The following is a 17,846-nucleotide window of genomic DNA, read 5'->3' as shown; positions in this document are numbered from 1 at the left end:
TAGAAATTATAATTCACAGAAATTAATTCATGTATTTACCAAATTTTGAACATATAAAATAATTTCTCAATTAAATAAAATATATTTACTCACGTAAGTTATATAATTAATTTTACGCAATAATATCACATAAGGATTCTCGAGTTAGGAATATTAAATTAAGGTTTTAGGATTTTCACAATGTGGGGTGTTACAATATTACTCTCTAGCACAGCAAAATTAACAGAACAAAAATTATCATTATTGTGTATAGAGTAATATTAATATGTTAACCGTTTAACAAAGACAAACATAATAAAAAACCAAAAGAATTAATATTTATGTGGTTGACAATAATATTAGTGTCAACCACAATAATATTACTGTAACGACAGTAATATTATCGTCAACCACAACAATATTATCATGTTTATAGTAATATTACAATAAGAGACAGTAATATTATTACGTTAATCTGTCAACAAATCAAACAAAATAAAAATGCCAAAAGAAAATAATATTGATGTGGTTGATGCTAATATTTAGGGTTGTGGTTTTAACCATCAACCAACCCATAATTTGTGATGGATAATCAACCATCAACCGACCCATTTAAGTTGGGTCGATAATGTCAACCAACCCATGTATAGTTGGATCGATAATGGTTTCTAATATACTAAAAAGTTGGTTAGTTGGGTAATATCGGTCAACCAACTTTATTTATTAATTTATTATTTATTAAATTTATTTAAAATGTTTAATATTTTTAATTTCAAATTTCTATTTTATACCACATTTATTAAATTGCCTAATATTGACCAAACTCCTAAAAATAATAAGGGGCTCTTTGTCAAACACCCTCCATTGGGGATTTGACTTCTCAATAAATCCTTTTTTTAATTATTGATATATACGATAAATCCAAACAACCCAAACTCCCTTATTTGCCCCCAATGACTATTGAAATAATTTTAAAAACAAATACGGAAGATACATGCAAATCCCCCCCAAAATAATATCGGCGAGAAATCCTCCCTGTAATTCTCTACCCCAAATTACGGTGAAATCCACTCTGAAATCATAGTTTGCCCTTCGTTTTCAGCAGCCCATCCAATATATGATATTGTTACTGGTTGATAATCGAAAACCGCAAGTTTTTGTTTTGCTTATTAAGCCACGGCTCCTCTGTAATCTGTATAAGAGAAGATGGTTCAAAAATCAGTATCTAAAAGTAAGTAATTAGTGCGATGTGTTTGTGATTTATACTTGTTTCTTGAATACTGCAAGTAATTTAAGCGAATGTTCCTAATTTGTTGTGCTTGTGCCTAACCCATATGGGTAAACTTTTACAGGAAAGAGAAAATCGAATACAGGGCAAGACATTATGGAACTAGATCCTGCTGAGTTTTGAAATCCATTCTTGTTAGGCGTGTGCGGTTTTCAATTCGCATAACGGTTTTTAGTTTTGTGGGCGTGTGTGGGTTTAAATGTGCATTATCGGGGTTTAGATTTGTGTAATACACTTTGAAACATGTCGTTTATTCGGAAATATGTGGTTTTTCAGTATAACAATTGTACTGTGTGTTTTTGTAGTGTTGTGTTGATGTCTTGATGGTTTTCTTAGTTATTTGGTTTACATCTCTCTGTGTGTGTTGTGTGATGTCTGGGTGATATTCATTTTTATTCGTTTTACATCTGTGCGTGTGTGTTTTTTTCCATCTATTTTGTTGGTGGTGAGTACCCACAATTTGCACATGGGTTTTGGGTATAGTGTATATATACATCTTTTTAATGTAGTTTTGAATAGTGGTATTGATTATGTGGTTTTTGCATCTGTGTGACTGCATTGTTTCATTGGTAACTAATTGTTTTGATTATGCATAAATTACTTGTTTTACATGAAGTATTATGTTATTGTGTGGTATTCATTAATAATAAGTTGTTCTGAATATGCATAAATTATTTGTTATCAATTTTTGAAAATGCGCATATGCATTAAGTATTATATAATTATTTGGTATTCATTAGTAAGTATTAAATAAACGACATGTTTCAAATTGTATTAAACAAATCTAAACCCCAAGAATGCACAGTGAAACCCACACACACCCACCAAACTAAAACCGTTTATGTGAATTGAAAACCACACACTGATGGAATAGTGGTGTTGATTATGTGGTGTTTGTATATGTGTGACTGCATTGTTTCCTGTATTAATGATAATTGTTGGGTTGTTTGAGTTTATTGTGTGTTTTTGTGTGGTATTCATTGGTAACTAATTGTTTTGATTATGCATAAATTATATTTTTTGTGGATTTGAAATCCACATGGAGTATTATGTTATTGTGTGGTATTCATTAGTAACTAATTATTTCGAATATGCATAAATTATTTGCACACAATTATTGAAATATGCATATGCATTAAGTGTTATGTAATTATGTGGTATTCATCTGTAAGTTTTATTTTGTGGTTTTAAATATGCATAAATGATTACATATTTTGTGGTTTTGAAATATGTATATGCATTTATTATTAAGTAATTGCGTGGTATTCATTGGTAAGTACATTGTTCTGTGTGATGGGTTTGGTTAAATCTGGTTTGTTTGTGTAATGTTTAATTTTTGTTTTTGAATATGCAAAAATAATTTATTTTGGGGTTTTGAGTTATGTATATGCTTTTATTATTAACTAATAGTGTGGTATTCATTGGTAAGTGCGTTGTTCTGTGTAATGGGTTTGGTTTCATATAACAGTATGTATTATGTGGTTATGCTAGTATGTGTAAGATGGTTTTTGTAGCAGTTGTCATGTGGGTTGTTGGTAGGAATAGGTAGTATGGGTATGGGGGTTTGGTAGTATGCGTTTTATATGAATGTGTGGTTTTGAAAATATGCATGAAATCTACATAACATTATGAATGTGTTTGTGGTAGTATTTGTTTTGTGGTTTGAAATATGCATAAAGTAGTATGTGATTGTATGGTACTGATTAGTAATTATGTGTTTTGAAGTTTTTAAATATGCATAAAGTATTTGGCTGTTTGTTTTGAAATCTGCATAAGTAGTATGTAATTGTGTGGTATTCATTTGTAAGTATGCTGTTTTGTGTTGATGATCATACATAATTTATAACCACTGTTTTGTTTGACATATTACATAGACGAAATCAAGACACTCAGGCAAGCCGTTCGTCAAGAAAAAACATGGACACGTCAATTTCGTGGTGGATTAAGTATGACCGTGACATTCTTCCGTGGCATGCCTCTACGACAACCACATTTAGACAACCACATTGCTGCATTTCAAAATTAGTTTGATAATCTTATATGACTTTAATTTGGATTGCACTACATTTAGATTCATTCTGTTGTTTTATGATTACTTTGTGTTATAAGTTATTATGTACTGATGAGTTTTTGCGGATCGATCAAAGTTTTGGGGATATATCGTTGATACGTGCATGCTAACTAATTGAACAAAGATTTGCGGATATTTCGATCTAATTAAAACCACTACTAGTCTGCAAAAACAAATTATTGTCTGCAAAAAATAATGACATTGTCTCTAATTCATGATTATTTGAAAATTACGCTATTATTCTCATAACGTGTCCGCTACGACATAATCAATGGTTAAATCAATGAAGACTTAAAACGACTCGTTGATCATTGTGCACCAATTTTGCAAGAACTCTTATTATTATGCCCTATCCCCCTACAATTGCTACACATGATACTGCGGAGGGCCAAAGATTTGTGGATAACACCACTAATAATGAAAGTCATAGTTGAACAATATATTTATTAAACAGTATTTGGTTGTGCTTATGTAAGTATGGTTAAAAAAGCTGAAATATGATTCTTTTATCTTCTACAATGTGTTAACTGAAAACCACTACTTGCTCCTGCACAGCGGGGTATGTTTTGCTACACAGTTTTACCCTATACGTGTAGTAGTTATGTCAGAAATTCAAACTAAAACCCAAATTTTCACCATATGCTGGAATTATATTTTTCCTGATCCCAAAAAAACACATTGCAAAATCAATTCAAAATGTTATCTGAAAAAATAAAGACATTGTCTTGAATGCAGGATATTCGAAAATTGCAGTACTATTCCCAAAACGGGTGTACTACGACATAATTATTAATAAAGTCAATTAAAACTTAAAATTTTAAAATATAAAAACGAAGCGTCGATCATTGTGCACCCATTTTGCAAGAATTCTTATTATGGCCTCCCCATCATCTTACACTTGCCACACCTGATGCTGCGGGGTACCAATTCACCTCAATACGTCATGAAAACCACTATGCAATTTTGAAATCGCTACTGATCTGCCGGAATTGATAACACATGTATACACCTTTAAAGACATAACAATCGATAGCAATCGATAAGTAGCGATAAAAACCATATGTATACACCTTAAAAGTTTATTTACAGAATCGATCACATAAAAACCACTCTGCAATTTTGAAAATCGCTACTGAACAGCAAGAATTGGTAACATGTGTATACACCTTAAAAGACATAACAATCGATAACAATCGATTAAAAACATATGTATACACCTTAAAAGATTATTTACAGAATCGAACAACCCAGAAAAAATTTAAACTTACATAAATTGCGAAAAGCCACGAAAACAGATCTGTATAATTTGTTCCTTCTTTTCCGATTTATGCGATCAGATCACAAAATATTGGGGTTAAAAAATAACCAGCACGTTGAAGCGGTGCTCTATAATGGAGGGACGATAATCATGGGATTGTTTTAAGAACGTGCTGTTGAGATATAACGGGAATAGATATACGTATCTTTATTTTTCCCATTTTTTAATTATCAAAACTAAAAATTACGTTACTTATAAGGCAGGGGTATAATTGTGATAATTTATTTATTTTAATTAATAAAATCTGATTTGGATTTATCTCAAAAATTGGCTAAAAATTTGGGTTGATCGTAACATCACTTGTGTGATGGGGGGGTTTTGCCAAATTTTCCCAAATAATAAATCTAACATAATTATCTAATTTGAACTATTTTAATTTTAAGACATATAGCCTAAATATCTGGACGATTATTATTTGTTGAGCTATTTATGTTTAATTGCAATACATATGGCCAATAATGTTTTGAATTTTTTATTTGAATGTTGTTGAACTAGTCGTAGTTAATTTATAAAATATATAATGTTGTAAGAACTAGTAAAATATTAAACAAAATTAAAAAATAATTTTGATGGTTGACCCATCAACCAAGCCATCAACCGACCCGCTAAATTGGTTTTCAACCATCACCTAACCCATGTAAATTGGGTCGATAACGTTTTCCAATATGTACCAAAGTTGGTTGGATGGATTGTGTTGGTTTTGTGGCTGGTTTTTAATCAATCCAACCAACGCACAACCCTAGTAATATTATTGCATTTACAGTAATTTTACCGTGAACGACATTAATATTTTTACTTTGACTTGTCAACAACTCAAAAAAAATAAAAAAAAAAGGTCCGCATGGGTGTAGCTCAACTGGTTCTGGAGGTGCTAAGTTGGTGCAAAAAAAAAAAGTACTGTTAATGACAATACAATCACGGTCAACGTTCAGCGGCGGATGTAAAAAAAATGGATAAAATTTTAGGAAAACAAAAATCAACGCCCGAGACCAGCGTCGGAAAAAGCAAATAGAAAAAAAAATCAACACTGGAAAGATGCGGCAAAAAACAAAATCTAAAAAAAGTTAAAAAAAAAAGAAAAAGTAAAAATTGAATTTTTGTGATCAAACTTGATTAAATTGAAGTTGAAATTGAGTTATAATTAGGGATTGAGTTTAATTAAAGAGTTGGACTAATTATGTCATATACATTAATTTTGCCTTTATTTATAATAAATATTAAAGGGATAAACTTATTGACGAAAGAGATATATGTCATGAACCTAGAATAGTAATGATGGTTGATCGGGGTTATGCATAAAACCAATGTTTTCAGAACCGGAACGGCTATGGAACCGGACGACCATTTGGGTCATGGGTTTATAAGGTCGAACCGGTTCAACTGGGTTTTTGATTTTTTTTTAATATGCCATTATTTTATTAATTTAAATGTTTTAAAAATATTATTTTCTTTATATTTTTAATCTCCCACTCATTATTTTCACTTTTATCTACTTCACCTCAATTTTTATTACATTTTATTGCTTTTACTCTATATTTTTTCATTTTTATTCTTTAAATCCGGCAATCGGCCACCCCTATTCGATCACCCATGATCATATCCGACAATCCTACGACAACTCATAACTAGATCCGGCCACCCACTACTAAGTGTGGGAATATTCGCTCAAATCTAGCCACAAAATACCAACTCAACGGTGATTCAAAACGTTTTGGCCGAAAATTGGGTTCCTTGACCGACTCGTCGGTTCTCGGATTTTACCCGGTCGAACCGGAATTTGGTCATTTGACCCTGGGTTTCAATTTTTCCCGTTTTAGATGTCAAACCGAACTGCTTTATCGCCGGGTCACGGTCGAACCGGTCCGACCGGCCGGTTCGGTCCGATACTAACAACATTGCATAAAACCCGAAAGAAGGAAAAAAAAAAAAAGACGAGACGAGACGAGAGAAAAAATGGAGATTGCGTATTATATTGGCGTTTGGCGCGTGAGATTAGCTTGAGTAGCCAGGTTTAAATGCCCTCCCCTACCCGACCCCACCCCACCGCACCCCGACCATCAAGTGGATGCTCTAAAACTAGCAATCGGGCTAATATTTGATTACATTGACGTGTCCGCCATTACAAGAAGTATTATTAACATAAAAAAGTCCTTTTTACTTTTACAAAACCTTTACAGCGGAAAACGACACTCCATAAACCTTTTACCAACCTATATTTCCAATAATAAACCCCCATCCTCCCAATTTTATCCTGTTCGGTAAAACTGTCAAAACCATCAATTAAATTAAATTATTTGTTGGGTTTGTTAAATCTTAGGCCAAAAGGAGAAACCTATGATGAGAATTTGTCACTTCCCCTCTTGCTGCTGCTTCTTAAAATAGTGACACCTGCACTGCACCACCATTTTCTTCCGCTTTTTCTCAATCAGAATGCAAACTTTATCACTATCAATTTCATCATTAATAATTTGCATTGTTTGTTCATATGGCGTTGATGGGTACATTCATTACAATACTGGGAGCGGAGTTGTTGATGGAAAATTGAATGTTCACTTAGTTGCTCACTCTCACGATGATGTGGGCTGGCTCAAAACTATTGATCAGTACTATGATGGATCCAATAACTCTATTCAGGTTGTTTTTTGAATTAATTTATTGTTCTTAATTCAATCTGAATTCTGATTTTTTTGGTTTGTTTGTGTTTTTTTGTGGGTGTAGGGTGCGTGTGTCGAAAATGTACTGGACTCGGTTGTGGTGGCGTTGCGCCGCGACCCTAATCGGAAGTTTATATTTGCTGAAATGGTAGCTGAATCGTTCTTTCTTATATGTCTTTTTGGCGTATTTTTTTTTGTCCCAAAATTATTTGTCATTTTAAAGCTTCAATAAGTTATTAATTGCATTTTTATCAATTTTGCCCCTTGTCACTCTTAATTAGTTGCTTAAAAAATAATTAATGACAAGGCTATTTTAATATTTACTATGTTATTTTTGGTATAATCTGTGCATATTTATTTACTATCTTAATCACCCCGTAACCACCCAAAACGACATATAAAAAAGGACGGAGGGTGTACTATTTTTTGATAATTACCACTACCTTCGTTTCATATTAAATGGCGTTTCAAGGAAAACGCACACAGATTAATAAACCTAATCAATAGCCTATTTTTTAATAGAAAACCCCAAATTACCCTTTGCAGTAGTACTATTAAATGAGCTCTTAGTAATCAATTAATGAATTTGAACAATCAATGATAAAGGGCAAATTTGGTAAAAAAGAAATATTTCTTTCTTGAAAACCTAGAGTGACACTTAATATGGGAATTTTTTTTTTGGCCGAAACGCCACTTAATATGAAACGGAGGTAGTATTACTATTGCTATTTTGATGAAGTTAATTTTTTCCTTTCTGTATTGTGGGAAATGGAATTAGGCATTTTTCAGTAGATGGTGGGAAGAGCAAAGTTCGGAAATTCAACAGCAAGTGAGAAAGCTAGTAGACGACGGCCAATTGGAATTCGTGTATGATTAGATTTTATTCAACACGATACTGTATAGCTTCGTTTGTAAAAGCTTGGGCCTAAACAAAATATTGAGGTTGTGTGTGTGCAGAAATGGGGGATGGTGTATGCATGACGAAGCAACGACTCATTATATAGACATGATTGACCAAACGACTCTTGGCCATTTCTTGATAAAGAGTCAGTTTAATAAGACCCCTCGTGCTGGATGGCAGATCGATCCGTTTGGGCATTCTGCAGTACAAGCTTATCTCTTAGGAACCGAGGTATTCAAACGTACAACGACTAAAAATGTTATTTCCCACATTTACTTCATTTTTTTTTGTTGTTATGTGATTAATAATTGCTCTTTGAATTATGTAGCTCGGGTTTGATTCTGTACATTTTGCACGGATTGATTACCAAGATCGAGCAAAACGTAAAGGAGATAAATCTCTTGAAGTCGTATGGCAGGGTTCTAGGACATTCGGTCCTTCTTCTCAGGTTCGGAAATAAATTTCTAATTTTATGATATATATATGTGTGTGTGTGTGTGTGTGTGTGTGTGTGTGTGTATTATGCTTGACTTTGTAATCTTTGAGGTTTGGTTTATTTGCAGATATTTGCGAATGCGTTTCCAGTTCACTATAGTCCACCGAACGGGTTTCATTTTGAAGTGAACGATGACTACAATCCAGTCCAGGTTCGTTGACTAAGAATTTGATTTAATATTTTTTTGCTTTTGTAGTTATCCAATTGATGAACTGCAGGACAACCCTCTCCTGTTTGACTTCAACGTCGAGGCACGCGTTAGTGATTTCATTGCTGCTGCAGTGACTCAGGTTAAAAAAAAAAAAAAAAAAAAACGAGTATTTAATAATAATCATCGCAAAATATAAAAAATCTTAATACACACGCAGGCCAATGTGACGAGAACTAATCATATAATGTGGACTATGGGAGATGACTTTCAGTACCAATACGCTGAGTCGTGGTTCAAGCAAATGGACAAACTTATTCATTACGTTAACGAGGTATTATTCCTTAAGGAAAAGCCGAAGGGAGAATAATAGAATATTCTTTTTGCATTTACGTGTAATGATTGTGATCGTGATTACTGAAAACAGGATGGCCAGGTTAATGCATTGTATTCTACGCCATCCTTATATACGGATGCAAAATATGCTTCCGATGAATCTTGGCCTCTGAAAGTCGATGATTATTTTCCGTAAGCATTAAAGAAACCTTATTTTTTTTTAGGGTGCAGCTAAAACAAATATCGTTTCTTTCTCACTTCAATACCACCAACATAAAAAATAAAAACTAAATAGATAATAAATAGGTAATGACATTATTACCCTTAATGAAAATCAATACCTATTTATTTTCTATTTTTATCAAGGGTATTAATGTCGGTACCTATTTTATTTTCAGTTTTTTTTATGTTAGTGGTATTGAAGTAAGAAATAAACGGTATTTGTTTTAGCCGGGCCCTTTTTTTTATTACATTTATTGATGAAAATATAAGTTGTGTTTGTTTTTCGATAGATATGCAGACAGTGCGAATGCTTACTGGACTGGCTTTTACACAAGTCGCCCAGCCTTAAAAAGATTCGTCCGTTTTCTGAGTGGATATTTTCTGGTAATCTCACGCAATATTTTTGTTTTTGTGGGGTTGCATCGAAATTCGAAACAACAACTGAACTTTGAAAAACATTGATAGGCAGCTCGTCAAATTGAATTTATGGTGGGAAGGAGATCGAATCGGGGTAATACCGATGCGTTAGGTGATGCTTTAGGAGTTGCACAGCACCACGATGCTGTTACTGGTACTGCTAAGCAGCATACCACGAACGACTACGCAAAGCGCTTAGCTATTGGAGCCTCTGAAGTAAATCGAAATTACTTTCTTATCATTCAACGAACATCTTGTTTTTTCGTAAAAAAAAATTAATTGCAATAGAATTTGTAAATGAAACTGTGATGTTAATTATATGCAGGCAGAAACCGTAGTGAACTCAGCTTTGTCGTGTCTGACTGATTCGAAGTTGAATGGCCAGTGCACTGCATCCACAGTGACATTTAGTCAGGTTGGTTTTCTCGACTATGAACTTGTTTGAGTATCCTTTTTAGATTCTTTGGTCATTTCAGAACATAATAACACATCGAAAGTTCCTTTGGAAATTTATGAAATCGTTTTCTCTGGTTTCCATTGTCAGCTGTACAAGGAGAAATTAGACACTTAGGCAGATAATATACATACATATATATATATATGTATATATATATATATATATATATATATATGTATATATATATGTATATATATATATGTATACATATATATATATGTATATACATATATATATATACATATATATATACATATATATATATATATATGTATATATATATGTATATATATATATGTATATACATATATATATATGTATATATATATATACATACATATGTGTGTGTGTGTAGTTATGTTCTGTGCTTACGATGTCATGCTCGTCTAATGCTGCTATTTTATTAATCTCTCTCTTTTGAATTGGTGATGAACAAACACAGTGCCAGTTGCTCAATATAAGTTACTGTCCGTCAACGGAACAAGATATTCCCCAAGGGAAGAGTTTGGTAATGCTTACGCACCGCACCTACTTCATCACGTCTTTCTTCAGAAAAATAAATAAATAAATGTTTAATAATTATATATAACTTTCGTTTATCAGGTTATTGTGGCATACAACCCACTTGGCTGGAACCGTAGCGATATTATCCGGATTCCTGTGAGTAAGGATATTGTCCTCCTCGTCTCAAATTCTCTTCATACCCCGTCGTAGCTAACTGAAAATCTGTTACTTATGTTTAGAAATCGACAAGGTAGATTTGACAAATAAATGAATTGCATTTACGTCAAATTTTCGCCATTTAATCGGTTTACTTTTCTATAGATTGACGAGCATAGGATTATTCGCATGTATATATATTTACCTTTATAGCCCTGAAACTTTCCCCTATTCGAACGATGTTAACTAATAGATTCACAATCTACAGGTCAACGATCGTAATCTCGTAGTCAAAGATTCCATCGGGAATGTCGTCGAGTTGCAGTATGTACAAATGGATAACGTGACAAGTGAACTGCGGAAGTTGTATATCGAGGCATATCTCGGAATTTCAGACAAACGGGCCGCAAAATATTGGCTTGTCTTTCCGGCATCTATTCCACCTCTGGGTTGGAATACTTACTTCATTTCTAAACAATCTAAAAAAGGTACCACTACAAAATATCTATACCTTGCTAATTATTTAATTACTCGATATATTCGATCACATTCTATATCTGAATTTTCAACGATGCAGGACTTAGGAGACGTATTGTATCTACGATAAATCTTCCGAGTAATGAAACAGTTGAAATCGGACCTGGAAATTTGAAACTGTCGTTTTCTTCAACAACTGGACAACTTACGCGCATGTACAATTCTAAAACCGGAGTAAGATCTCTTGTTGTTTGCAGCAATTACGGTTATTAGCGAGCATCTACCGATGATCCCAGTAATTAACATATTTTCCGCGACTCATTTAAATTCTTTAAATAGAAAGATTTTCTTTTTTTTTTTTTTTTTTTTTTTTTTTTTCCGGATTTTAGTAAGATGTTTTCATATGCACGTGACTAATATATGTTTATACCAGATCGATATACCAGTACAACAAAGCTATCTTTGGTACTCGTCAAGCCAGGGAGATGCCGATCCTCAGGTTATATAGACCACTTGATATCGTTTAACCGACTATCGTTACTGTGAATGCAATAAATTCTAAAAAATTGAATATTATCGAATTTTGCAGGCTTCTGGTGCATACATTTTCCGACCTAGTGGATCGACTCCTTCAGTGGTCTCTAGATCAGTGAGTAACCTCTCTCACCATCACCCTCAATTTCTTTTTTTTTTTTTTTTTTTTTTACAACCACTCTTGAGGTATGGTCAAATTACAAAAAAAACCCTCTTGTTTGGATAATTACATCTACCCCTCAACTATGAATCTTCTTACATCTCCACCCATATGGTGTCAAATTCGACATAATCATCTAGATTGCGTGGAATGTGCTCTAGTTTGTACTCGTTTTGTAAAAATACAGTTTCTGATGCAGCACAATCAGATATATACAAGCCAAAAAACACAATTTTAAGATCATCTTGCTTCAACATGTGGAGTTCAAATGGGATAAAACGGGTACAAAAATTGATAATATTCCATATAATCAAGAAAATTCCACTAAATTTGAAACCGCAAGGGTGGACGTGTAAGAAATTTTTTAGTTGAGGGGGTTGTTGTAATTACCCAAGCAGGAGGGGGGTTTTCGTAATTTTACCATACCTCAGGGGTGGTTGTAATTTACCCTTTTTTTAATTCAGTTATCGGAGCTGGTCGGTCAAATTTTTTATTTGGCATTTCCGTTGTGGGTCGTTAGTTTTCTGCTCAATGTTTATTTTCCCCTGTTTGCTGCTTACAGGTACCTCTAAAAATAATCCGGGGCCCACTAGTTGATGAAGTTCATCAGCAATTTAGCTCATGGATCTATCAGGTTCATATATATGTTTTTTTTTTCCTTATTCTTTCATATCCGGGGCCCACTAGTGTATTTTCAAAACAAAATGATTTTGTTTTTCTCTAGTAATTGTGAAGGTTTAATTCACACGGAATGCAACACTGACATCTACCGTGTTACCTCGTCGTCACTTTTTTTTTCCTCAGATAATTAGAGTTTACAAAGACAGAGATCATGCAGAGTTTGAATTCACAGTTAGTGATTCTTCTATATATTATGTCGTATTTTCTAAAAAGTAAATACCGTTTGTTTTTGGTACTTATGTTGTTATTATTATGAACTCGTAATCCGAAAGATTGGTCCTATTCCGAGTGACGATAGTATTGGAAAAGAGGTTATTACAAGATTGACAGCTAATATGGTCACCCATGAAGTGTTCTATACCGATTCCAATGCGAGAGACTTTCTTAAACGGGTACGTTTTCCCATTATGTATCTTGATTTCTATTATCTTATGTATTTAAACTAGTTCTCCACCCGTGCGTTGCACGGAAGTCAATCTCAAAATGAGAAAAATAATAATATTTAAATGAATCTCTTTATAACAATGTCGATTCAAGTAAAACAAAATGGAAGAAAAAAAAAATCTCTTAATTCATAGTTGTAACAATACTAACAGTAAAACTAATACTAATACTAATACTAATATTAATTATACTAATCCTAATTATGCTAATACTAATTTTAATACTAATATTAATACTAATAATAATACTAATACTAATACTAATACTAATATTAATATTAATACTAATATTGATATTAATGCCGATACTAATATTGATACTAATACTGATACTCGTACTAATACGTACTAATACTGGTACTAATACTGGTACTAATACTAATACTAATAATAATAATACTAATACTAATACTAATACTAATACTAATACTAATACTAATACAATACTACTAATACTAATACTAATATTAATACTAATACGGATTCTAATACTTACTTATACTGATACTAATATTAATACTAATACGGATTCTAATACTTACTTATACTGATACTAATATTAATACTAATACGGATTCTAATACTTACTTATAGTGATACTGATACTAATGTTGATTGATACTAATATTGATAGTGATAGTGATACTGACACTGACATTGATATTGATGTTTATATTGATACTGATGCTGATAGTCATATTGATACTCATATTAATATTATTATTAATACTAATACTAATACTGATACTCATACGATACTCATAATCATACTGATACTCATAATCATACTGATACGCATACTAATACCGATACTAATATTGATACTGATACTAATACTGATGCTGATAATAATACTAATATAATACTAATACTAATAATACAAATACTAATACTAATATTGATACGGATACTGATACTGATACTGATGTAGATACTGATACTGATATTGATACTGAAATTGATACATATATTGATACTCACACTGATACTGAAACTGATACCGATGCTGATACATATACTGATATCAATACTGATACATATATCAATACTGATACTTATACGGACATTGGTACTGGGACTGGTACTGATAGTCTGATACCGATACTAATACCGATACTAATACTGATACAGATAGTTATACTGATATTAATACTAATATTATTACTAATACTAATACTATTATTAAAAGTAATACTGATACTAATACAATTACTAATACTAATACTAATATTAATGGTAAAACTAATTTTAATGCTAATGTACTAAGTCTAATGATACATATACTGATATTGACAATGATACTGATACTGGTACATATACTTATAATATTGATATTGATACTGATATTGGTACTTATACTTATACTTATACTAATACTGATACTGATATTGTTACTGATACCGATACTAATATTGATACGGATACTTATACTGATATTAATACTAATATTTGTATTAATATTAATACTATTACTAATACTAATACCAATATTAATACTAATATTAATACTAATACTAATACTATTACTAATACTAATACCAATATTAATACTAATATTAATACTAATATTAATACTAATAATACTATTATTAATACTATTACTAATTTAATTACCTTTAATTTTGAGAAATGATTGAGAAATGATGACATGTTTTTTGATGATTTATTTTCATCAATCAATTCGCCACTTGGGATGAAATTGAGGACATGTCACCAATTAAAATTTCCAAATGTCAATCAATTAGGTGTGGAATTCAGCTTTTATATATTATATAGATTTGCAAGAAGAATTTTCTTGAGTTAGCTAATATAATTCAAAAGTAACGTAACTCAGCGGTCAGTTATCGCATTTAGATACCAAAAATCCTCGTTTTGAGTGTCGAAACAAAAAAAAGAAAAAACTAATTTCTGTTTTAGCATGTTGTGACAATCGAATGGTGAAAATATGTTCGTAATTACATTTTTTTATATTTGTTTCTCTTGACCGAGTAATTTCCATTATCTTGTAAATTTCAGGTGAGAGATTACAGAGCCGACTGGCCTCTCACAGTTACTCAACCAGTAGCCGGGAATTACTATCCAGTAATTATCTCGACTTTAATTTATCAAAATTATTTCAAGTTTATGCAGATTAATTTAACTTTAATTTTGGTGCCAATAATAAGTTACTTTCAAATGCAACTTTCACATTATTTTTTTTCGAATTTATACAATATGAATGGAAGTACCATCGAACACTAATTATGAAATTTAATTACGATTGAATATGAAATGTTCGTTGCCTTTTCAGATCAATCTTGGAATCTACATGGAAGATAAGAAATCGGAGTTGTCTGTTCTAGTTGATCGGGCGACTGGGGGATCTAGTATTAATGATGGAGAAATTGAATTGATGCTACACAGGTTTATTAAATTTATTTCTTTGTTCGTAATCGTATTTTTAAAAATCCCACAATGTAAAATTTCTAATTAAAAATTAATGTATATATGCAGGAGGATCATGAATGATGATTCTAGAGGAGTCGGTGAAGCCCTAGACGAGTCCGTTTGTACCAACAGCACATGCGAAGGACTTACCGTATGATGCTATTATTTAATTAAACTTTCTCGTGACGTAATTATTCGACAACCATAGTTAGTTTATTAATCAATTAGTTGCTGATATTTTCGTATATTTTTTAGGTTCGAGGAAATTATTATGTCAACATCAACGAGGTTGGTAACGGAGCGCGTTGGAGGCGAACAACTGGGCAGGAAATATATTCGCCACTTCTTTTAGCCTTCTCGCACGAGGTGATAAATTTGGTGAATTTTTGGCACAAATATAAAAATGTATTAACTAACCTATTTTACCTAATTGCGATATTAAATTTCTCAGGATGCTGAAACGTGGAAATCATCGCATTTGACGAAGGCCACAACCATGGAATCGAATTATAGTTTACCTAGTAACATTGCATTAATTACTCTCCAGGTACTGACTGATCTCTTATTTATTACGTACGCCCTCCGTTCCTAAATAAGTGTCGTTTTTTTCACATTGGCATCAGTTTTAAGAATCTCAATAAATATGTCTCGATTTTAGGAAAATAGATATTGATAGACCAGAGTACCCTTGTTTAATAATTAATCCAGATATAGTGTTGGAGAATTAATAACGGTATAATTTGAAAAATATGTAATTAATGCAGCATTTTTGGAATTGTAAAGTGACGGATAATATGGAGCAAAAGAAATTCTCAAAAGAGACGGAAGTATATTACAATTTTGTCGTATGCATGATTTATGATTTATTCACACTGATGATCTCTTCGGATATTATTAATGCAGGAGTTGGTTGATGGAAGTGTGCTCGTTCGTTTGGCACATTTATACGAGGTGAAAATTTTAAATATATTTTCTAGGTTTCTATTACATTGATCGAATAGGTATTACGAGCGTACACCCTAATTTTAAGAAAATAACGTCTTGCATTATAGTTTCAAAATTTTGTCTCGGTACGTTAGAGAATGCATTTATCGTTTGCATTTGAGAGCGGGAAATTCTCCTAGAATATTAGGGCAAAATTAAAGCTTGTTGAATATCAGGATATACATAGAGAAAATCTCAACTCGATTATATGGAAATCATTTTTTTGTCTTTATATATTACGAAATCTTGATTTTGATTTTGTTGTAGGGTGGTGAAGACCCGGATTACTCAACACTCGCCAAAGTTGAACTGAAAAAGTTGTTTGCTGGAAAAGCGGTAAGGAATTTGATACTGTTTTAGTTGCACTTTTGTAGATATTCTCCGGTTATTTACATTTTTAAGTTTTCCATTTTTACTTCACTCTTTTCAATAGTTTAAATGACAAAACCTTTTTGATGGTTCTCGACAACTTAAGGTTGGCTATATTGTATATATCTGTTTTGAATTCTCGTTTCAGATAAAGGGTGTTAAGGAAACGAGCTTATCGGCAAATCAAGACAAGTCTGAGATGAAGAGGAAGACTTGGAAAGTGGAAGGTAAAAGTGAGAGCGGTGAGCCTTTTGCCCCGATTAGAGGCGGCCCTTTGGACAAGTCGAGCCTTATCGTCGAGCTTGCTCCCATGGAGATTCGGACTTTCATCTTAACATTTTGAAATTCTTTCTTGGAGTTGTTGAATAATTAAAAGTGGAAGTAAAAGATGCAATCGGTGTCTCGTCTGTTCAAATATTCTCCTTATATATTAACAAATAAATGAACATCGAAATTTACAATACTAGTATTCACCCGACGGGATTTTCTGTTTTGAATGAAGATAAATTATTGTAAAATAAACAAAACAAAACACAATTTTCACTCTATATGGTTATAAACAACGTATGAAAATAAATAAATGCAAAACCTTTTCCACCCACAATGTTTAAACACATCAATCCATTGCAATAATATCACTCAAATGATGCTTTCTAAAGCGAATCATGAAATTGCATAAACACCTACATAAATTGAAAGTAACCTGCACATTTTCATTGTCTCCGTTCAGTAATAAGATGTTATACATAATACCTAAATAAAAATTGACATAATTTTCGAAAAAATAATAATTAGATGTGTCCGAATGTATGTACAAACATTAT

General features: G+C 32.1%; 1 protein-coding gene and 2 long non-coding RNA genes across 3 annotated transcripts; 2 read left to right on the top strand and 1 right to left on the bottom strand.

Annotated features, from left to right (window-relative positions):
• Window positions 1-958: 958 nt before the first annotated feature.
• On the top strand, window positions 959-3,375 carry LOC148768821 (uncharacterized). Its single transcript, XR_016033267.1, has 3 exons — window positions 959-1,210; window positions 1,332-1,410; window positions 3,142-3,375. It is a non-coding gene; the product is annotated as an uncharacterized LOC148768821 (long non-coding RNA).
• A 653-nt stretch (window positions 3,376-4,028) lies between these two features.
• Window positions 4,029-4,728, bottom strand: LOC148768820 (uncharacterized). The gene is made up of 2 exons (XR_016032916.1): window positions 4,607-4,728; window positions 4,029-4,347 (listed from the first exon to the last, which is right to left on the bottom strand). It is a non-coding gene; the product is annotated as an uncharacterized LOC148768820 (long non-coding RNA).
• Window positions 4,729-6,759: 2,031 nt separating this feature from the next.
• Window positions 6,760-17,483, top strand: LOC105965087 (Glycosyl hydrolase family 38 protein). The gene is made up of 29 exons (XM_012989601.2): window positions 6,760-7,290; window positions 7,375-7,458; window positions 8,089-8,177; window positions 8,268-8,442; window positions 8,540-8,659; window positions 8,775-8,858; window positions 8,926-8,997; window positions 9,076-9,189; window positions 9,283-9,383; window positions 9,704-9,797; window positions 9,879-10,046; window positions 10,156-10,245; window positions 10,730-10,795; window positions 10,891-10,947; window positions 11,216-11,435; window positions 11,525-11,658; window positions 11,858-11,923; window positions 12,014-12,073; window positions 12,681-12,752; window positions 12,923-12,970; window positions 13,072-13,191; window positions 15,259-15,324; window positions 15,533-15,645; window positions 15,736-15,820; window positions 15,925-16,035; window positions 16,121-16,216; window positions 16,573-16,620; window positions 16,921-16,989; window positions 17,171-17,483. Exons 1-29 carry the CDS (start codon window positions 7,087-7,089, stop codon window positions 17,363-17,365), a joined length of 3,021 nt encoding a protein of 1,006 aa, XP_012845055.2. The 5' UTR covers window positions 6,760-7,086; the 3' UTR covers window positions 17,366-17,483.
• The last annotated feature ends 363 nt before the right edge of the window (window positions 17,484-17,846 follow it).

This window comes from Erythranthe guttata, chromosome 8, assembly GCF_056151865.1.
Source record: "Erythranthe guttata isolate IM_541 chromosome 8, IM_541, whole genome shotgun sequence".
Taxonomy (NCBI): domain Eukaryota; kingdom Viridiplantae; phylum Streptophyta; class Magnoliopsida; order Lamiales; family Phrymaceae; genus Erythranthe; species Erythranthe guttata.
Note: the sequence above shows the minus strand (reverse complement) of the source record. Positions and strands in the feature narration are given on the sequence as shown.